Here is a 21,900-nt window from a genome sequence, read left to right on the forward strand (position 1 = left end):
TTTCACAACCGCAAATTGGCCCATTATTTTGCAGCCGCTATCGACACTTTTCGCGTATATGATTCGCGCCTCAAGAACTTACGAGAACGCTGTGCGTATCGTCGTGGGTATCTCCGCTAACGGAACTCTTGCCGCTGCTGGTTCCGATCCCGAGATCGCTCAAATCGTTCGAGTCCTCCTCGTGGTACACGGCCAGACTGATGCTGAGTTTACGACCCCGGTTCCCTCGCTCTTCCATCATCTCCGAGAACGTTTTGCTCCGGCGTCGCTGCCTATCGTGTTCCTCCAATTCGAGCTTCTTCACCTCGACCACTCGTTCGATTATGTGCTCCTGGCGCTTCCTCCTGCTGCTCTTCCAGTTATCCAGATTCTGCGGAAGAAGGAAAAGCCACGCTCGAGACGAACTAATTCCCACTCGACGCTTAAGGAACCGATCGCTTGAATAACCTCGCTTACCGATTGCCAGTCCTCGGGGTCGTCTCTGACCTCTTGCTTTATCTTCTTCACCTCCTGCACCTTCTGCAGCTGTTCCTGGGCGGTGCGGTACAAGGAACATGGCCCGACCTTGACGAATTGCAGAGGGTTCGTGGCCTGCTTTGGGGGGGTCTTCAGAGTCGTTTTCAATTTCGGTGGTTCGTGGGTCGTCTGGAAAGGAAGACTCTCGTTATTTTCGTAAAACGACGCCGAAAGTCCGGAAGTGGGAAATCCTACTTGAAACGTACGAATTATTGAGCACTTTAGAAATTTAACTCTTATTTTCGAAAAACGACGCCGAAAATCTAGGGAAAAAAGGAATCCTATTTAAGATGAAGTGAAACCCCCCTCAAATCAGTCGATTCAAATACAACACTTTTTTTTAAGGGTATTCGACCAAACTGTCCGAAACTTTGACACATGACTCGTGATCATCTAAAAATTGTCCCTGACGCATCCCAAATTAGGATTTTTTACCAAAATTTGTTAACTAAGCCCATACCAGAACCAAAATGGCGTCGAGCTCTGATATTTCGATCAATATACAATCATTGAAGGCTCTGTTATGAGAAACGAAAGGGTCAGGGCAATTTTACGACAATTTATTACACTCTGATAATCGATAAACTCGCATTTGAACGAGATAAAGGGAAAAAAAGTGTCTTAGCGCTTCTATGCTAAAACGACGGGAATACGAGGTCTCGGATTGAAAATTTAATTGACCTGGAAATCACAGATGGCGCAGGGGGTCCCTCTGCCGTCAATTAGGGCCCCACAAAGCATTAATCCAGAGGATTTCTGGAGTTTTACTTCAATTTCTTTATAATTATTGTACGAAAACGACAGGTGGAGTATGCCATTTGGTACAATATCCAATATAATTCGACACAGCTGTCAATACAAAAACGAAAGTCGGCAACATAGGTATTTGGAAAAATCTTCTTTATCGACGTCGATCAAGTTCCTCAACATGTTTCACTTCACCTTAAAACATACGAATTCTTGAGCGCCTCTAGAGGTTTAGCTTTTATTTTCTAAAAACGACGCCGAAAGTCTAGGGGGAAAAAAAAAATCCTACTTAAAAGGTACTAATTCTTAAGCACTCTAGTAGTTTAGAGCCAAGTTTCGAGAGAAAGTCACCGAGAGAGAAAGAGAGAGACTCGACGAGGCGCTTTCGACGGGCATTTTCGCCGGGAAATATCCGATGGAAATCAATGATCCTCCAGGTTGGCCGACCTAGACCTCGAGCAAAACCCATCAAGTTTCCATCGCGAGAGCAGCTTAACCCGGCCGAGACGACGACAGGGCCGTTCCGCGTGTACAATGGAGCCGAGGTTAATTATTTCTCGTGGAAATTCACTGACGCTCGCGCCGGCACTCCGTCTGCCGACATCCTTGACTGGAGGCTCGGAAACGAGCGAGCTTTAACGATCGGGGCTCTGGTCGAGGCCCGGAGAAAACGATCCTCGTCGATCCGGAGCCGGGAAGTCTGTAACGGCGTAGAACCGGAAGCGGAACCGCGCTCTAAATTGCGACGCGGCCGGCCTCCACGGACGTCGTTAAGGTTTCACGGAACCGACCTTTACACCCCGAGACCGGGAAGGAGGCTAAAAATTTCATCCAGCCCTTCGGGTGCCTCTTCCTTTTTCAAACCGGTATTACTCGTCTGCATTTCTGGACTCGCCGTCATCCTAGGCTCTCGACCCCAGGATCGACCGAATCGAAATTGAACTCCTTTCCCCGATCGCTCGAGTTACCCGATCCCCGGTAAGAATTTGACATGCCCCCGCAATTATGAAAGCGGTGATTCCTTTTTTAATCAAACATTTACGGTGAAACTTCTTCTGTAAAGGTAAATTCGATTCGGGTCGCCCGGGACCAAAAGTGGAACCCTGATAGAGATCATTCGTTTCGACGCCTAGGGAACCACTTTCTCCTTTCTAATATTATGAATATTAAATCACAACTTCAAGTCACTGAATAAGCATTAACTGCCACGGTAGGGTCGCTCCTCGTCTCGCGCGGATTTCCACGTTTCCTTTTTTATATCTTTTTCTGGGAAACTAACTTCAATCGTAATTTGAACGTACGTTGCAACACTACATGTAGAAGATGAATTCATTTCTTCTTTAGATGTCTGACTCAGACTCAGTGATTATGGGCGCGTACAAGGAAGGCCGTTGAAAAGAAAAGAAAAAATGAACAACGACTTTGTGCAGGGGAGCCTGGAAATGACGAAAAGTGCATCGAGCGCATCCAGGGCATTTCCGGCACCCCGGGTTCCGTTAAGCGGTCTCTGACGATCACGACAATTGACTCCGACGATCTCCTCTCCGGGCGCAACATCGGCCGGCAGATGCGCTCTTATCCAATTAATGTTAATTAGTGCGTCGGGTTAATCGATTCCCGGAGTTAACTCACCATTCTGTCGTTTCGCCGCTCCGAGGCAGCGGGTTGCGAGGCTGGCATCTCCGCAGCTTCCTCTCGGGATCCTCCTCTTCAATGCAGCAGAATTCCACGTACCGTCGAGCCCATCCTACACGTTGCCCCTGGAAAATAAACAGGAAGTCTTAATAAGGCGCTCGTCCTTTTGCGCGAGCCGCGGGATGGGGTGCCCCTTCTGCAAGCCCGATTTCGTGCCAAGTGGATTTTGCTACCTCTCCGTATCGCTCTTTCCGAGTAAAGAAGGATTTTTCCCGCCCGGTGGAATAATCGACCTCGACTCGACGCAGGAAGAAAAATGGACAGGTGTACCCGAGGAAGGCCGCCGCTATTGTTAACGATCAATGATAAATCGACGAGACCGCGGTCACGTGGGCTGTTCAGAAACTAGGCGCAAAAACGCACCTGTAACCGAGCGGACGTTTATTCCGAGCTTCGGCTCTTGTGTACCTTCAGATAAGCTCGCGTTCGCGTCGAGATAACTCGCCCGGTGGGAACGTCACCGTCTACTCGGGAATTAACGCCGGCATTGAGCGCGGTTCCTTGAAAAAGTGCCGCTCCATTTTCCGAGATAAAACGCTGGAAGAGAGAAATAGGTTCCTCGAAGCCATCCCCGGGTACGCGGAGCTAGCTCGGGCTCATTTTTCACGGCTCATGATTTATTTCCAGGAGTAAACCGACTGCGTAACGCGAATCAATTAACTTCGAGCCCACTCGCGGAAGACGAGGCAGGGAAATTCGAAGACCGATCGTTGCCGGCATTACACGGCCGAGGCTCGGTAGGTGCGGAAAGCCGGGAGCGAATGGATCACCTAAGCGACCTCCTCCTCGCTGAGAGCCTCGAAAATAAATTATATAAGCTTTTAGAGAGAAATCGCGATAATTGATTCAATTTTAGGCGTGACCGCGTTCCGCGTTTTCGGCCCGCGACGTTACCGGGTCTGGGGACCGCTAAAGTGCAGCCCCGAATTCCCGAGGGATTAGACGATGATCTATTTCGGAGGGACTCGAGAGAGGACCATCCTCCTGAGTTCTTCCGTGATGCATCGTCTATGCGTATAAATATACGTACGCACTCGACGCACCTAATCGCGCCTAAATCGGCGCGAGAGTTTCGACCCCGAGGAACGCGCGTCCCAATTGCGATCCGATTTAATCGGGAGGTTCCCGTCCCTCCATCGGGTAATGTACTTAAATTCTAGGTGGGATTTTCTCTAACTTCTTTGGTCCAATTATTTCATATCTTCACGTCTTCGGGGGAGTTACGCAATCTCTCCCAGTCACCCCGAGAGCCATTACCAAGGGAAACGTTGAGTCGCGATCGAGGACGAAGTCTAGCGATCGGCTCGTCGAGGCCCTAACTCGCTGATAGGCGAGTTCCAATCAGAGTTAATAGCGACTTGACAACTTGGAATTGCGGAAACGGCGCTGAAAGCTGGTTACACCGAGTGGGGTAATTGGGGTTAAACGGCGCGCCACGGTAACCATAAAACCGGCCAACATAAACGACCGACTTCCCCGTGATCGACTGCTCTCTCCAAATCGGCGTTTCGGAATTTCGTCGCACTTTGGGATAAATAATTCTACTTAGGGTGTCCTCCCCCGGAATACTCTATTCCGGGCGGCGGGAGAGATGACTCACGTCCGGGGAAAATCGAGGATCAACATTCGGAGAAAAAGGCGGATTCCTCCGGGAAAAGAAACCGGCACTTAGAGCGTTTGACGCTTCCACCCTCGCGATTCATTCCTCCGCGGTTTATTCCTGAATTACGGCGCCATATGTCGCCGTACGTATAACCGATGTTCGCAAGAAAGTCGCAGAAGTATTTAGCAAAAAGTGCGGGAAAGAGCGACGGCCATAACGTACTCTCTCCGGTCGAGAAGTCTGCCCAGCCGATGCCCATCTCGCGAGAGATATGGACCCAGCCCTCCGAATGGAGGAAGTTACACGTCATCGATGACGGTGACTCTCGTTTCTTTCCCCCGAAATCGCCGGAGCGTTCGCACGTTCCAGACATTATGCGAGGAGAAAAGGAGAAAAGGGAAGTTGGAACCTGCCGAGAAGACGACACCCACCTTCTCCCTTCCTCTCTTCTTCTCGCGGGGTCCGAGTCGGTAAAACCGCGGGACGAGCAAATATTATTACGAAGGAACCTTGTTTACGCGTAACATCCGCCGCAATCTAATTTCAGAATGTCAGTTTTGTATCCGCCAGTGGTGGATAAAAGGGATTTCAAGGCTGAGGAGACATATTTCGCGGGTAAACCGCGCCTCCGGACGGCGATATCGCTTCGCGGAACGTATTTGACAGGCCTGGCCTCCGCGTTAATCTCCGGGGAACAAATTCATTTGTTTATGCCAAGGAGTTTATTTCTTTACGTGCGGAAGGCGTCACCCCGCCCGAACTAAGATGGCGGGTCTAAACTTAGGCGCCGTGCCCTTCCTCTCTCCCTCTCTCTCGAGAAAAAAAATTCTTCAACCCGATAACCTCTTTCGACGCCTTCCCAGCGGATAGGTTCTTTCCATTTATCGCTGAAAACATCTCCGGAGGTTTTTCGACGGCTCTCGATGTCACTGACATTACCAGAGACGAGTCGAACTCTCACTTCGAGGAGCACTTTCCCGAGTCGAAACGCCATTTACCGTCCCTCTGTCAGCCATTGGCTCTCTTAACTTTTGGAGGGAAAAAAAGAAAAACTTGACCGTGGCGGTTGACCGTAATAAAATTTCAGATATTACAGTCACGAAGGCAGGGACCGAGCAATTGTTCCCGGGTATATTTAGAGCGCGTTTCGAGCGTGGCTGTCGACTCGAACTCCGGGGGAGCACGCGTTGACACTTATTCCCAGGATGAAATTAGCCGGTCCACGTGTGTGAAATGCAGTGGACACGTAACGAGCACTCGGCTCGTAAGGACCGCTCTCCCGTCTCGAGGAAGACGCCGTTACACGAGTGCGTCTTGTAAAGGGAAAAAAGAGGTTCCCCACGGTCATGGTCCATCCAGCCTCGAGACCGCCGAGTGCGCAATGGGGCTAAATTAATTGCCGGCGATTGCAGGAGGTTGCACCCACTTCCGGAAACAAGATGGGGAAACTCGGCCCGGCGAGGCTTAATTGCTCGTGTTCGGACACGAGACGAGGTGTTCCCCAGGGCCGCCATCTTGGCCGACTCCTCGAAAATGTACGCGCTCGTAAACGCGCGCAACTCGCGCCGGCGTATTTATGGCCCCGAAGAGAGCCCGTTGTTTCGCGCCTGGCAGATGTTGGGAGTAATTCAATATCGATGTCAAAAGCGCGATAATAAAATGTACGCTGGCCGACGCGGACGAGTACTTATTCCTGGCACGGGGTTCCACGAGCTCGCGGACGGATTTGTAAAGGTTTAAACATTTATTTTCTCCAGCGAGACGAACCGTGCATTCATTGACAACGTATTCCTCGGCACCGTTGATGGCCTCTTGCTACGTTCCTGGTATTTCAATTTAAGGTTACACGAAAGAAGCAACCGAGGAGTTTCATTTTATTATTTTTGTTTAATTTATATTTCTATTTTTATGAACGACCATTTAATGTTTGTATAAAAAATGAAATCCCATTATGTCGGGGCCTCCATATGTAGGTGATAAGATTTCAGAAAACTCGGGAGAATTTGAAGAAGTCATAAACGTGTGACCCTTCGGAATGGTACTTTCATGCCGCCTTAACACGTTCGCTACCAGCGCCGCAAATATGCGACGTGTATCATGGGCTGGAAAATTTCATAGGCTGCGGTACAAGATTTTCTTATAAAGCGTTGATAGCGAACTTGCTAAGTATGCGAGTACCCCCAAATTCGCTGGCCATAACATTTATCCGCGGATTTATGGAACAACTCGACACTAAGAGTGCCCATTGTCGCGCGGATGATAAACAAGGATCGATTACACGTCCGTTTGCGTAATCGAGGCGAAACGTTTCTCCTGGCCGTCGTTCACGGCCGTTTCCCCTCGCGAAAGTATGAACGGCCCCGAAGAGTGGTCATTACGAAGGGCGAGCGAGTCATGGGAATGGAAAAAAGGATTCGGCCGTGCTTTCGCCGGGGCCGAGTGATACTCGGGAAGCTGGCAAGATGATGCCGCTTTCGCGTATCTCTCCGCGGAAGCCAAGAGGTCAATCGCCATTATAGGAGTCTTTTTAATAACACACGAGATTCCGCGAGGCACTGGAACCGTGGACTTTCTCACGGGGCCGCGCGTCTGGTCAATGAAACGACCCGTGAGAATTTTGCGGATCGGCGTTAACACCGGGAATCTTTTTCGCGACACTCGGTCAGCCAGAAGACGGAGAAAAAGCGGCATTTTGCCCGTAAAACGGACTTCATTTCGCGAAGGCGGTCTTTCTGGTCCCCCTCGAGCGTCGTCAGGGTTTCCTGGGTTTACGGCCCTCTTTCGCCAGGTGCCGGGCCGATTTATGTCCGCGATTCCAGTCCCCTCGATGCCTTCCGGATGGCTGGCGTCGATCTTCGCGATCGCGCCGAGAAAACGTCGAAGAGGAGAGAGGAGATGCAACGGCGACGGCGACGACACGCTCTGCATCCTCGGCCGCATCGCGGAGAAACCGGCCGAAAGAGATCCTCTCTACTGCGGATTTGGCGTCCTCTTCGACACCGATTTGCCCAGCCGGACACTCGGCTCGTCGACGAGCGATCCTCGTGTTTCTCCGGTGCCCCGGGGCATAAAAACGAATATTACATTTACGTGATGTTCCGTGCTCTCGTTTCTTTCCCTTCCCGGTGGCTCGCGGATCATTTTATCGTTTCTCCCGTAACGCTATCTCTAAGCGTCTCTCCCGAGACGTCGCTCCCCGACTCGGCGGACGGTGCCTTTTTTTTTCGCAAAAAGGGGGGAAAAAAGACGAATGGACTACAAAAAGGACAAACGGTCGACCTGCCCTCGAAATAAAATCCCAAGACGCAGGCCTGCCTCTTCATATTCTCATTCCGTTATGTAAATTAGACCAGCGGGAAAAAATCCTGAAGCGCAGCGAGGTGCCCCAAAATCTTTTCGAATCACCGTAGGATTTTAAAAGCGCCACTCTGTACAAGGAGATCTTGCAAAACGACGAGTATACGGATCTTGTAAAAGGGTTAATTAAAAATACAAAAAAAAATCAGTCCTCGCCTTTCGACTGGGTCTCTATCGTGCAGGGGTCAATCTATTTTCCCAGGCCAATCTCCCTGCACGAAGGCAGACACGTTCCACTTAATCACATGTAATTTTATCGCGTTACACAGTATCCGCCAGAACTGTAATTGCCCTTTCTCAAATACCCCAATTAAATGAATTATCGTTAACCCGGCCGCAAGAAAGGCCGCTTAAGTGAATTCCAAAATACCACGCGGAGGTGCGCACTCGAATGCGACCGAAGAGCCTCGGTACTTGCGCGAAGGTACTTTTAACAATAATCACAGGTGTTCGTACATCGATTAACGTTATGGAACGACACCTGGGACCATTGGGAAGAACATGGGGCGCGGTTAATCGCGACGTCGAGATGTTCTCTGCTGCCACGAGAGATTTGTTGTACCTCGGTACCGCACGTTACGCTCCGCTGCAATGATACGTTTGATCATAGAAACATGGCAAGTACACCGGAAAAATGTGGAACATTCAATTATTCTTAGGTTCCCCGAGTGGTGTCCCCCTCTCGCGAGTACAAGGCATGTCTTACACGAAGCTGGGGGACACGCGAGTATACGTGTATCGCCTTGTAACCGAGGGAGGACAGCGGTGTTACCCGTCCGGTACTTACGATCTTACGGTATTTAACGTACTCGGCCGATCGGATCGTCGGGTCAATGCAACTGTATATCCCAATCGAATCTAAAGCAGTCTCAGACGAGATCGACTACTGTCCTCCGGGAGAGCGGCTTTCTGAAACGTCCGTCATCCGGGAGAACGACCGATCTCGATCTCGCCTCCCCGATCTATAAATAAATCCTATTTTCATCTCAATCGCATCCTGATTTTCCCGACGTCATCTGGACCAAGGAGCACTCGCACCTTATTAAAACGTATTCATGAAATTCACGGCCCTCTTGGTACATAATGTAATGGAATTACAAATCCGAATTTATACTCATTTAGTACATCAATTTCTGAATAAATTTCTAATTCCACATATCATGCGAGATAATTTCGTGAAATTGGAGAGGGATGTTGATACATGTATACTGGATTTATGAGATATATCTTATATGTTTGTAACATACGTTCATCGGATATATGAAGATGTTGTAATGTTAGCATACCGTGTTTGAATAACACACCCAGGAAGAGCGTTACGAAGTGACAGTGCTCATTTGAACAGGGTACCGTGTCCTGTACACGGAGAATGGTCACTGCAAACGGCGGACGCGAGGGAGGAGAAAAGAGGGACCATCTCCATGGGCACATAAGTGGACGGCGAGCGGAAGAGAAACGGTCCTCGAGGAGGAAGAGGGGTTTACTCGGAGGGTGTGGCCCCTGGAAGGAATCCTCTCGTAGCAGACAATGATCCTCTACGATCGGGCCCTGGAACGCGGCCATACTCGATGCCGTATCGTCCTGCAACGTCCAGGACGGATCCGTCCAGCGGAGACAATTTATTACACGGCTCTCCACGTGGAGCTCGAAGCAGCCTGATCGGCGATCGCTTGGGAAGAAATAAAAAAAAATAGATGTCCTAAATTCCGCGGGACAATCGTCATCTAAAATAGACGCCAGATCCAGATCCTTCCTTCCTCGAAATCCTGGCCGAACGGGAAAGCACGCGTCGTCCTTTTCCTCTACCACGAGGAAACATGTTTCGACGATTAGGACTGCAGCCTGACGCTAATACTCGCGATGACTTCCTCGTAAAGAAATGATTTTACGGGCTCTCGTAAAGCATCCTCTTATCGGCCTGCATCCAACGACATTCCGAACATCATTCCCGGGTGCTTACATATCCTGCGTCCCTTCCGGATCGTTGGATTCCGCGCTCCCCTTTTCGACTTCTCTCTTCCCTAGCGCCGTAATCGGAGTTCAAAGGCGACGTTAACTGGCAGAGACGACGCGAATTTACCGACGTCCCGTATTTTTGGAAAGCCAGTTTTTGTACACACTGGAGAAAAAAAGAAAATCCACGGAAATTTACATACATTTTTACACCCTACATAAATAAAGTTTTATATAAGTAAAAAAAACGTAAAATGGATAAACGACAAATCAAAAAATGTATAAATGCCCGTGACATTGTATATTTACTGCGTTGCTGCATATTTACTTGAACTAAATGTAACGTTACATTGTAATTTTTCTCGTGGCATGTAAGACCTCTACCGTGTATGTTACCTAGTAAATTCACATATTGACGCGTATAAGTATACGCTGCTACGTAAAAATACATAGGATGTAAACTTAGACAATCAAATCGTCTAAATTCAATCACGTGTCCAGCATAGACGGAGCGACAAGGCGCATTATTAATTGTCGCAGGAATTTAGCCGGTGAAGATTCTGGCAATCTCAGGAGCTGATTTGCCTGAGTCTAATGCTATCAAATTGACGCGAAAGAAGTAAGTACCTACCTAGAAAAGGGTCTTACAATTATGGTTACGTTTCCATTCGAAATATGTTTTAAGTTTACGTCTGGGTTACTATACAAGGCCCACCAATATTATCACCCATTGGAAGATTACACCCCAAATTTACACATACAATGTAGACCAGTTATACCCTTTACATGTAAAATTACCCTTATGCTTACATATCAAATGTACGCCTGCAATACATTCTTCGGGTAAATTTATATGCCGACCGCGATATTACCCAGCAATATAATTTTACGTTATTAATACTGGCATCAGAATAACCAACGATCTACGGTGTAAATTTACGTGGGAATTTTTTTCAACGTGTACACTTTTCAAGGTCTTTGGTGCTCTTCGAGGTCCCTGCGGCCTAAGATTTGTCCCAGCCTCGTTACTTTCGCACGCACTCGCGAAGACAAACTCGGTAAGTCGAATAATGAGGAACGAAGATGTCCATAAAACTAGCATTGCCACTTTAGCACAATTCAATAAAATTTATTGCAAAATTTATTGCTATTTTATTGCGCAAGAAAAAAACTTTTTGCACTTATACTCTTTCGAAAAACGGTGGCGATACCAGCCTTATATTAAGCTAGCATTGCCACGTTATAAAAACAACAATAATGCAAATGTTCATAGTTGACGTATACGCCAGAATTTATTGCTAATTAATTGATCGCAGAAAAGCCAAACTTCGATTCTTTTATTCACCCCTAAAGGGGTTGTCACCACCCTAGCCACCACCACTAGGACCGGTAGAGCAGCATGACAATATGCAAACGGTGGGAAACGACTAAGTTCTTCACAGGAGATTTTATTGCTAATTAATTGCTCCTAAGATATCCCCGCAGCATGAACACACCGTAGAATGGCCAGATAAAATTGCGAAAATAGAAAGATTCCTCCATGTGGATACTAATTGCTAATTAACTACTAGATGAACCAAGATTCGATTTTGTTTCTTTATCTCTCAGCTGACTATCCTATTCCTCGCGTTTAGCACAGTAATGCCGGGTATAAACTATACCAACCGATTCATTTCTCCACACGGGAAGTAACTGATAAAATCAGTTGCTATCTAGAAATCAGTCTTTTCCCACCGTTTTCATGTTGTCATGCTGCTACCGGCCCAAGGGGTGGTGACATACCCCTTTAGGGGTGAATACAAGAGTCGAAGTTTAGTTTTTCTGCGAGCAATTAATTAGCAATAAATTCTGGCGTATACGTCAACTAATGAACATTTGCTTTATTATTGTTTTCATAACGTGGCGATGCTAACTTAATATAAAGCTGGCACCGCTGCTGTTTTTCGAAAAAGTATAAGAGCAAAAAATTGTTTTCTTGCGCAATAAAATAGCAATAAATGAGCAATAAATTGTGCAATAAATTGTGCAATAAATTGTGCAATAAATTTTATTGAATTGTGTTATAGTAGCAATGCCAGGTTTATGGACACGAAACCCCTCTCTCGAGATTCAGGCCCCGAGGGAGGCCGAATCGCAAATCGCACATCTCGCGGCGCCCCGGGCCTCTGTGAGGAGAGTTTTCGGTGATTATAGGGCCCCGTGTCTTGGCTCCGAGCGTATAATCCAACCCTCGCAGTGTAATCGATTCCAGCAACATCTCCCACGAACTCCGACGCGGAACCACCGCGGCGGCTTCCCACACGGTCTGCGATCGACTCCAAATCCGCGAATCGGGCGAGAAACAATTCGAGGAAGTTCCCCTCCCGAAAAGGATCACCGTGTCGTACGTCGCGGTCCGCGGGATCGCGCTTCGCAAAACGATCGATCGATCGATCGAATGATCGATTTTGGAAGTGCCGCGTTCCAACTATCCGCGACGGCCGAGCCGAAAGTAGCAATACTTTCGATACGGCGTTAACGAGTAAACGCCGGAAAGGAGACGAGCTTTGTGTCGCTCGGACATTGATGGCTCTCTTTTTAGGAAGCCCAGCTTCTTGAGACGCGATTTTCTGTCGCTGGACCGACATTACTGTACAACGGGCGACATGTCATTAGGCCAACGGTACTCGGGACGGTCGTTGGGAATATTTTATCTTTCGCCGAACCGTATCCGGCAGATGCTGTCTCGCGAAACCTCCGTATCTGGATTATAAGCAAATTCTCGAAATCCGGTGGATTTTATCGCTAATAAACCCCGTTTACGAGTGCGCGGCTGGCCCAGTGTCATCCGGAATGTGAAAAGCGATCGCGCTAAAAAGCCGCTGCGAACGGTACTCGCGCGTCAATTGGTAAAAATACGGGATTTTATGTAAAAAAAAAAAAGAACAGGAGGAAAGTCGATCGCTTAACGCGGTCGGTGACTTTTGAGGGACTATTCCCTTGAAAATCAGTGAAAAACGGTTTCCTTTTTTTTAGAGCCGATTGCCTTTGACTTCAAACCTCGCGATCGGATAGTTACCTCTTGTGGATTTTTGAACAGGGGTGGGTTTTCAGACTTACGGGTGGAAATTTAAATTTATGAATATGATTTTTGGAGAGCACATAATTGGCTGATAAGTTTTCACCTATTTTTCATTATTTAAACACTTTTTTTTATGGTGGGGGTGCTAGCTTTTTTAGTACCCAACACCCCCACAGAAAAATTCAATATTTTTCCAAAAACCGAGCTAGCACAAAATTTGCGAATGTAACACATAATTGGCACATAAAGAGTACAAAATGTTATGACAAAGAAATTTGAATTTTGTACAGGTAGGGGTGCCAGCTTTACGCACCTTTGATTTCATATGATGGACAACAATGTGATTCGGTAACAAGCGACGTTCGGCCTCAAATCATGACAGTTTTCGATGATTTCCCGTGATTTTTTTTTTTTGCGGTTTCCAGCTAATTTCCACATGATTTCATGCGTTAAAATCCATGATCCATGATGATGATCTTGATTGAATACCCTCTTGGATCTTGCCGATCCCGACCCAGGTTGCGCAGTGACGAGCACGTGTTCAAATTAGCCCGTGTTAGTCGAGATACGATCTGTGACCGATGGCCTGCGAGGGCGAAGAGCACTTAATGACACCCCCGACATTAATTCAACGGGCCGGATCGGGCCCGATAACGAAACGTGATAACCATTCCGTTGGAAAAGTCGTTTACACCGTTAAACGGTGGCCAGGATGGCGAGCGGTAGCCTGGAGGTATCGGCCCCGATTTCATTTTGGAAATCCTTCTAGTAAAATGTATCGTCAATGAATCCTGTAAATTTCAAATGTTTTTTAACCCTTTGGGGACGGAGCTCTTTTGACATATGGGCGAAAATCATGAACACGGGCAGGCAATATTGGACCAAACGTCGGACGCATATATGCAGCGGTAGTCCGCAAAGGGTTAAAACGGACAGGACTGCGACGGCCAAAGGAAGAACTTTATGAATTTTTGTCAGCTGTTGTAGCGTTTATTATCTATCTATATCATCTATCTATCTATATGAATATAAATAGAATTATGTGTTCCCCTTAAGGACCACACGAAGGGCACAGAGGCAGTCCTTAACGATATACATTTTACTCAAGGCATTTCCAAAATGAAATCGGAGAAATCCAGGCGCGTCGATCAGGAAGTTTGACTTACGCACACGAAATTAGGTACGCCGCGATTGTCCGGAATTATCGACGAGCATACCGAAAGGCGTGCAATGCCGCGCATGTTAAATAAATCCGAGGCGACGTACAAGGGAAAAGGAAACGGGCTAGGGGACTAAACGTGGGCTCAATTTGTAAGCAGCCCTGAACACCAAATTTAACCGTTAAAGAAGCCCGGGAATACGAGGACATCCAATGCGTACTTGGCGCGGGACTCTATCGGGTTTCTCGATCGTTTCTCGTATCCGACGATATTTACTCGCGCGAGAAATACCGATATCGGGGGATTTACAGCCCAGGCCCATCATTGGGGCCGTATCGAACGCGGAGGAGTCATGCTCGGTAATTTATCACTGGAATAAAACTAAATAATACGGAGAGGGATGCGGGATAAAGGATAAGGGATTAGAGGAGGCTGGCCGCTAACCGTTATATGTGCATAACATAGTGGATAACGGAGTGCAGGCAGTACACTCTGGATTAAGCTGCACCATAAATGACCATCCCCGAGCCATCATGGCCGCATAAATGATATCTGGCCCCCGAGTCGACCGGGCGGAATTGTTGCTAAATCTTCTGAACTGCCACACCATTGGAAGGGTTATTATGCTGCCATGAATGGGTTGCAACGCTTCGTAATTTTTTTTCTTTTTCCTTTTTTTCTTCGGAGCAAAGCACTGCTGGACCTAACGTAGCAATAGAGATCGTCCTCGTTTTAATGGCCAAACATGTTTCCGTGATGTAGACGTTCGTGTCACGTTGAGTTTTGTTTCTGGAATTTTCTTACAAAAACCAGAACTGTTCAAAAAGATAAACAAATGCCGAAATAGTGGAGATTTGAATTTTTCGACTGTAATGGGTGCTCTGATGTTAGGAAAATTCAGAGCCTCCCAAAATCTCGAAAACGTTGAAATGACCATTTTCAGGATCTTTTTCCATGTCTCGCAGTGGCTTGCATTAATTTGCGCAAGTAAATCACGGGAAGTACTTATGCTCAGAATTTGTTGGGATCGATAGGAATAGTCCTAGGCAGTGAACAAAATGAAAGTCCTTAAAAATGTTGAAATCTTCGATTTCACTTTTTTTTTTTTTTTTTTTTTTTTTTTTTTTTCTGTGGCTCAAGGTTCCGCCAGGAGCTTGAGTTAGTTTGTGGACGTACCCTGGGGACAGTACTTGAACTCAGAATTTGGTTAAACCGATAAGGGTCGGCCTTGACAGCTAGAAAATTCCAGAGCCTTCCAGAACCTCAAAGACGTTAAAATGGTCATTTTCGGAATTTGTTTATTTTTATTAACAGCTCTGGTTTTTGCAACAAAAAAATGGCACAAACGTCTACATTACAGAAACATTCCAAAAAGCCTGTTAATTTTGTTTGTGCCTCAAACTGGATTCCTGATTCACAGCCATGGAGTCCCACTGCACCTCGAGATAAGAGGAGACGCGGTTCGACTTAACGATTTTTTAGGGTGGTCCCGAATTGCCGTGGTGATTCCCAAAGATTGCGGTGCCCCCGAGAGATCCACGGGTTATCGTGTGTCGATCGATTGCACGGCCGTGAAACAAATTCTCCTTTCGGCGAGGGGAGATAAAAAAAAGACGTAACGGCGAATGCACGAGGCTCGGATGCATCACGCTGGAACGCAACTAACGGCAGCGATCTCGCAATTTGACTCGTCGAAGGATTTTATACAAAAAGGAAAAAAAAATCCTGAAATTAAAAAGTGCAATACGTTCGAGCGGGCGCTGCCAGATCGATAATTTCACGGCTGGGGAGGAGGACATCAAAGATGATGCAGGGGCGATGAGCGAAGTTGACGTTCAAAACCGGAAGCGAAAAGAATATATATATAAAAACGTGGAAAAAATACGGGCAATTCGAGTGAGAAAATCGGGGCATCCGGTAGATCCTTATTGCCTTCGGCGAGTCGCGAGGACGTAAATCCTCGGCCTTAACGATGCTCGATACGAAAGCACGTCCCCGACAGGAGTCCTTCCGCGAGTTATCCCCCGACTTTCGCGCGCAAAACCTTTCCCTCCTCGATACACCGTTAAAGCCAGAAAACTATTTACCTCGGACAGTAAAAATCCAGTTACGACCGTCCGGCTCGGAGCGGCAGACAAGTACCCGTAAAAGCGCGTAACATCCCTCGAAGGATCCCCGATCTCGTAAAAAAGCGTCTCGTTGTCGCTCGCCAAAGGAGACGGAGAGGTCGATTTTTATGTGCGCGGCCTCGCGAGTTCTTTCGGTGCGCCGGTCATTAACTCGGCGATGGTCGCGAGTTGCCATGTTTGTCGCCGGTGGGAGGCCCCGACATTAAGGGGGTTCGAAGGTGACTTCTTACCTAGGGTCCGCCGACCTCGCAATTTCCCACCTTTTTTTAAAACCCACCCTCCTATTAGAATATTTTCAGAATAATCGCCTCATCCCTAAATATCCAACCGACGATACCTCAACGATACCTCGAACGAGTCCCGTTTACCGAAGAAGCCGCTTAATTGACTATTTCGTCCATCCCCCGATTTTTAAGTAATTAAAAGTAGTCAAAGATGACATATCCCATACCGAAAAAGCCGCTTAATTGACTATTTCGTCCATCCCCCGATTTTTAAGTAATTAAAAGTAGTCAAAGATGTCATATCCCACCTCAATGGCCCACCTACCCTGAAAGAAATCGACGGAAATTTACGTACACTCTTGCACCCTGCATAACTGAAGTCTTGCCCAAGAAATCGTAAAAATGGAAAAATTACAAATAAGAAAATGTATAAATGCCCGTGACATTGTATATTTACTGCGTTACTGGATTCTTACTTGAATTAAACGTAACGTTACATTGCAATTTTTCTCGTGGCGTGTAAGATCTTTCCCATGTATGTAAATCTACAGGTTACCTAGTAAATTTACGTATCGATGCGTATAAATATACGATGCTGCGTAAAAATACATGTTAGTATGTAAACTTGGCCAATCGAATCGCACTAAATTCAATCACGTGACTCCCGCGCATCTTCTCGTTTGAGAATAATGCCCAACGCGTCGAAATTTCACATGTAAAATTACACATTGTATGTAACATTACTCTTTATATTTACACATAAAATGTCCGCCTACAGTACATTATGTGGGTAAATTTAGATGTCGAGTATGATATTACCTCAGACAGTGAAATTTTACATTATTAACACATTCGCGACCGGTAAATTTTTTCCGTTTCAAATACTGAGTACCGACGAAAATAATGACATTCTGAAACTGGTTGCCGCAAACTTGTATCGTGTATCGTCATGGACACGATTTACGTCAGCGGCAATCAGGAATAGAATATAAAATTACGTAAATTCACGTCAACGGCAACCAGGAATAGAACTTGAAAAGACATGAATTCACGTCAGCGGTTGCGAATGCGTTAATAGTGGCATCAAAGTAGCCAACGATCTAGGGTGTCACTTTACATGGGAATTCTAATCCAGAGTACGCGCGGTTTCCCACTTTTGTCAAAACCCCCCCCTCAAGGTTTCCCCCAAATATTACCAGAATATTCGACCTGTCCCCAAATATCCTCGAACATCAGGTCCCGTTTAACGAAGAAGTCGCTTCATTGACCATTCCGCGCATTCCCGGGGTGCGTCTCCACCGAGCGTCGTGCGCGATTAAACCGAAAGACGGCTCGGTCGGGCCGATAAAGGCGCAGTTACGACCATTTAACTTAATGCGGCAGATAAGTGGTTTACGGCCTTTAAACCGGGCGACCGTCGCGGGTCACCTTATTTGGCCGGGCGGGCGGACGGTCGCGTCTAGCGCGACCACTGGGTCGGGTCGAGTCCGTCGGACGCGACCCGACGCGACTGGACTCGACCGGGCTCGCTCGCGCGCAGGACTCGCGAGACGCGAGCGGCGCGCGCACGCGCGGCCCGTAACATTTTATGGAACATAAAGCAACGACTTTATGCTTTATGCCAGCGCCGAGGCTGCGGCCCGTCGCGGCGGGCGAGCGTTTAAAACTGTGTCAGGGTGTTTTACGGTCATCGGGCAGGAACACCGGGGCTAAGTGGCTTACGCATCGATTCATCGCCGAGCCGGAGGCCTCGACTCGGGGGACCCGAACGTCCTCCCCCGCGCCCTGGCTTTCCCCCTTCATCTCGGGCGTCGTAATCCGGGTAGCAAAACCGCCTCCCAAGGAGCAGCTTATCGCGCTAGTTCGAGGTTTCGTGTCAACCGAGCACCCTTCGCCCTTAACATATTCGCGACTGGAAAATTTTTTCCGTTTCCAATACTGACTACCGGCAAAAATAATGAAATTCTGAAACTGGTTGTCGCAAACTTGTATCGTGTATCGTCATGGACGCGATTCACGTCAGCGGCTATCAGGAATAGATTTCAAAATTACGTGAATTCACGTCAGCGGTCGCGAATGTGTTAAGGTGAACTGAAACACGTCGAGGAACTTTGATCGACGTTGGTAAAGAAGATTTGTCTGGATACCTACGTTGTCGACGTTCGTTTTTATATCGACAGCTGTAGCGAATTATATTGGGTATTGTACTAAATAGCATACTCCACTTGTTGTTTTCGTACAATAGTTATAAAGGAATCGAAGTAAAACTCCGGAAATACTCTGAATTCATGCTTTCTGAGACCCTAATTTACTGCAGGACAGCCTGCGCCATCTGATTTCCATGTCAACTGAATCCGAGACCTCGTATTCCCATCGTTTTGGCATAGAAGCGCGTAAGACACTTTTTTTGCCTTTATCCCGTTCAAATGCGAGTTTATCGATTACCAGTGTTCTAAATTGTCGTACTATTGTCCTGACCCTTTCGTTTCTCATATCAGAGCCTTCGATAATTGGATATCGATCGAAATATCAGAGCTCGGCGACATTTTTATTCTGATCTGGGCTAAGTTGAAAAGAATTTTTTTTAAATCCAAATTTCCAATGTGCCAGGACAATGTTTTGATGATCACGAGTCGTGTGTCAACGTTCGGACAGTTTGGTCGAATACTCTTAAAAAAAAAAGAAGTGATTTATTCGAATCGACTGATTCGAGGGGGGTTTCACTTCACCTTAATTTCCAGGAGGAAAGTCAGCGTGGAGTTCCTCTCGTGAAATGCTTTCGAAAATCCACAGGCGCCAGACGGAGCGTCGAGCCCTGGAGCCTCGATAATGGCGAAGACCATCTTCGGGCGGTTTTGCTCGTAGAAATTCCTCGAGGAACGTATAGGTTGTTGGCTCGGTTACTGGATCGCCAATTGGCATCGATTGGATACGGTTCCACTCGGCGAACCTAACCCGGTCATGCGTCGTTAAGTAAATGATTTGAAGACTTCGTTACAACTGTCCGTCGATTTTTACCGGCGGTCCCCCCCGACTGCGCGCCTTTAAGTCCACTCTGTCGCTTCAACCTGCCCGGGGATAATGACTTCCTGTTATTCCTAATCCGTGATGCAACTGATCCCCTTCGTATTACCGTTGCTCTACCTTGCGCATCCGTGGTCGAGGATGTTAGTCGGATCGAGACTCTGGGGAATTTTTAATCAACATTGGAGTTGATGACATTCGCCAAGGATGCTCTAGAAACAGAGGGGTACGTTTACGATGGGGTGCGAACACCTCTACAGGGGTGCGATCCACATCCGCCCAAGTAGAAAAGATCGGGACCAGCGACATTTTTCACGTTATTAAATAATACCGAAATGTTCTGTACACATTGTACTGCTTCATGTTTCATTCCCCTTGCGTCCTTCCAATTCTTCCGATAAAATCATTTTTGAAATACATAGTTTCTTTCGTTATTTGATAAAACACCTCCGCGTCGCTTCCGCTTCAAACTCGGAGGATGCTTCTAGACAAAGGATATGAAACCATCCACGGTAAGAGCTCGTTCACACGACACCTTTCCAAGCGAAAACGCGCTCAAAATGAACAAGGCATGAATATCTACCATTATTACTATGCAATTTACGAATCCCCTAGCAAACTAAGCAAACTAAGGCATCATTTGCACTAATCGGTGGCGTGCAAAAGACGCGTCAAAGGTTTAGTTCGGATCACATCATCAGTTAACACCAAGTTTAATACAAAGTACGTCTTTGACACTTTGGTACTAATTGTAAGGTTCAATGTTCGAACCAGATCCTATCGGTCGTGATCATCTCCCGCGATTACAATGCAATTTACAAATCGCCTAGCAAACTAAGGCATCGTTTGCACTCTTCGGTCGCGTACAAAAGACGCGTCAAAGGTTTAGTTCGGATCAAATCATCGGTTGACGCCAAGTTTAATACAAAGTTCGTCTTTAGCCCTTTGGTACTAATTGTAAGCCTAAATGTTCGAACCAGCTCCTGTCGGTCGAGATCATCTCCCACGATTACCATGCAATTTACAAATCACCTATCAAACTAAGTAAACTAAGGCATCGTTTGCACTAATCGGTGGCGTACAAAAGACGCGTCAAAGCTTTAGTTCGGATCACATCATCGGTTAACGCCAAGTTCAATACAAAGTACGTCTTTGGAACTTTGGTACTAATTGTAAGCCTCAATGTTCGAACCAGCTCCTGTCGGTCGTGATCATCTCCCACGATTACAATGCAATTTACAAATCGCCTAGCAAACTAAGGCATCGTTTGCACTATTCGGTCGCGTACAAGAGACGCGTCAAAGGTTTAGTTCGGATCACGTCATCGGTTAACACCAAGTTTAATACAAAATACGTCTTTGGCCACTTTGGTACTAATTGTAAACCTCAATGTTCGAACCAGCTCCTGTCGGAAGTATATATACCCGGTCTCCCCTGTTTACTTTGGCGGTCTCGCGAGTAGAGGACGCGCTCGCGCTCGTCCACGGAATACGAGTACTCGGAGTACTCGGAGCGGTGGCTAGGTCACGGTCAGGGCGATGCCCTCTCCTCTCCAAGGAGAGACTCCTTGGCGCGCCCCTCCCTGCGTCCATGGACCAGCGAGCGGCCGCCACCGAGCAACGCGTCCGCGACCCGGCGGGAATCGAGCCCCGCGGATAAATGAACGGCCGACGTCGCCCGAGAAAAAGGAACCCGATCCTCCACCGATCAAAGATACGCCTCGGAAGCCGTCCGCGATGATCGACGATGACGCGGCACGGGCCGGAGAACTCGGCGCGCTTCTTTGGGAGGAGATCCAAAACGAAAACAGAGGGAAACCCGCCGATAAGACGCGCAGCGTCCACTTGGAATAAATAATCCATGTTCATAACAAAAAAGTTCAACAAGGGTACATAAATGCCCGAAAACGGGCGCCAAGTAAAGTTTACTCGCAGAAATAGGACAATGAACTCTATGCCGTAATATTCGCTACCACCGATAACTGAACTTCGCGCATTTCATCGAGTGCCTGATAACAGTATTCTGCCAGTCGCCGCATTTTTATTTCGCAATTTGGCGAGCATGTCCGGTAAAGAAATCCTCCATATCCCCATCTAGGAGTGTTGGAATTGTAAGCAGCTTTGCTGTCGACGCAATTGTCCCGCAGTGGAGGCAGAACATTGTCATCCGTCCTCTGTTAAGCGGGCGAATCTGTTTTTTCCGCGATGAGACATCGGCCGGATCTCGGGAGCGGAAGTCGGCGGTGATCGACGATTACAGGGCGCCGGCAACGGGGCGCGGGATGTAGGAAATTGAAAAAGGATGGAAGAGACGAAGGGACGGGAAGAGACGAAATAAATCGGCCTTCCTCGGCTCCTGTCGATGGAGGAGCGATCGATCGTTCGGATAGAAGCGCGCTCGCTCGAGCGTGTCGTCGTGGCACTTGGAAGCC

General features: G+C 47.4%; 1 protein-coding gene across 5 annotated transcripts in view; it reads right to left on the bottom strand.

Moving 5' to 3' along the window:
- Nucleotides 1-21,900, bottom strand: part of LOC105702509 (trichohyalin) — a 99,841-nt gene that overhangs the window by 13,987 nt on the left and 63,954 nt on the right. For all 5 annotated transcript variants that reach the window (XM_012430136.1, XM_012430132.1, XM_012430135.1 and 2 more), the window contains 3 exons: nucleotides 2,896-3,023; nucleotides 457-645; nucleotides 83-370 (listed from right to left, as the gene is read on the bottom strand). In XM_012430136.1, the coding sequence (XP_012285559.1) occupies nucleotides 83-370; nucleotides 457-645; nucleotides 2,896-2,943 (525 nt within the window). In that variant the 5' untranslated portion in view covers nucleotides 2,944-3,023. The remainder of the gene's footprint in view (nucleotides 1-82; nucleotides 371-456; nucleotides 646-2,895; nucleotides 3,024-21,900) is intronic.

The sequence above is a fragment of the Orussus abietinus genome, unplaced genomic scaffold (genome assembly GCF_000612105.2).
Source record: "Orussus abietinus isolate OABI.00-Male unplaced genomic scaffold, Oabi_2.0 scaffold6, whole genome shotgun sequence".
NCBI classification, from domain to species: Eukaryota; Metazoa; Arthropoda; class Insecta; order Hymenoptera; family Orussidae; genus Orussus; species Orussus abietinus.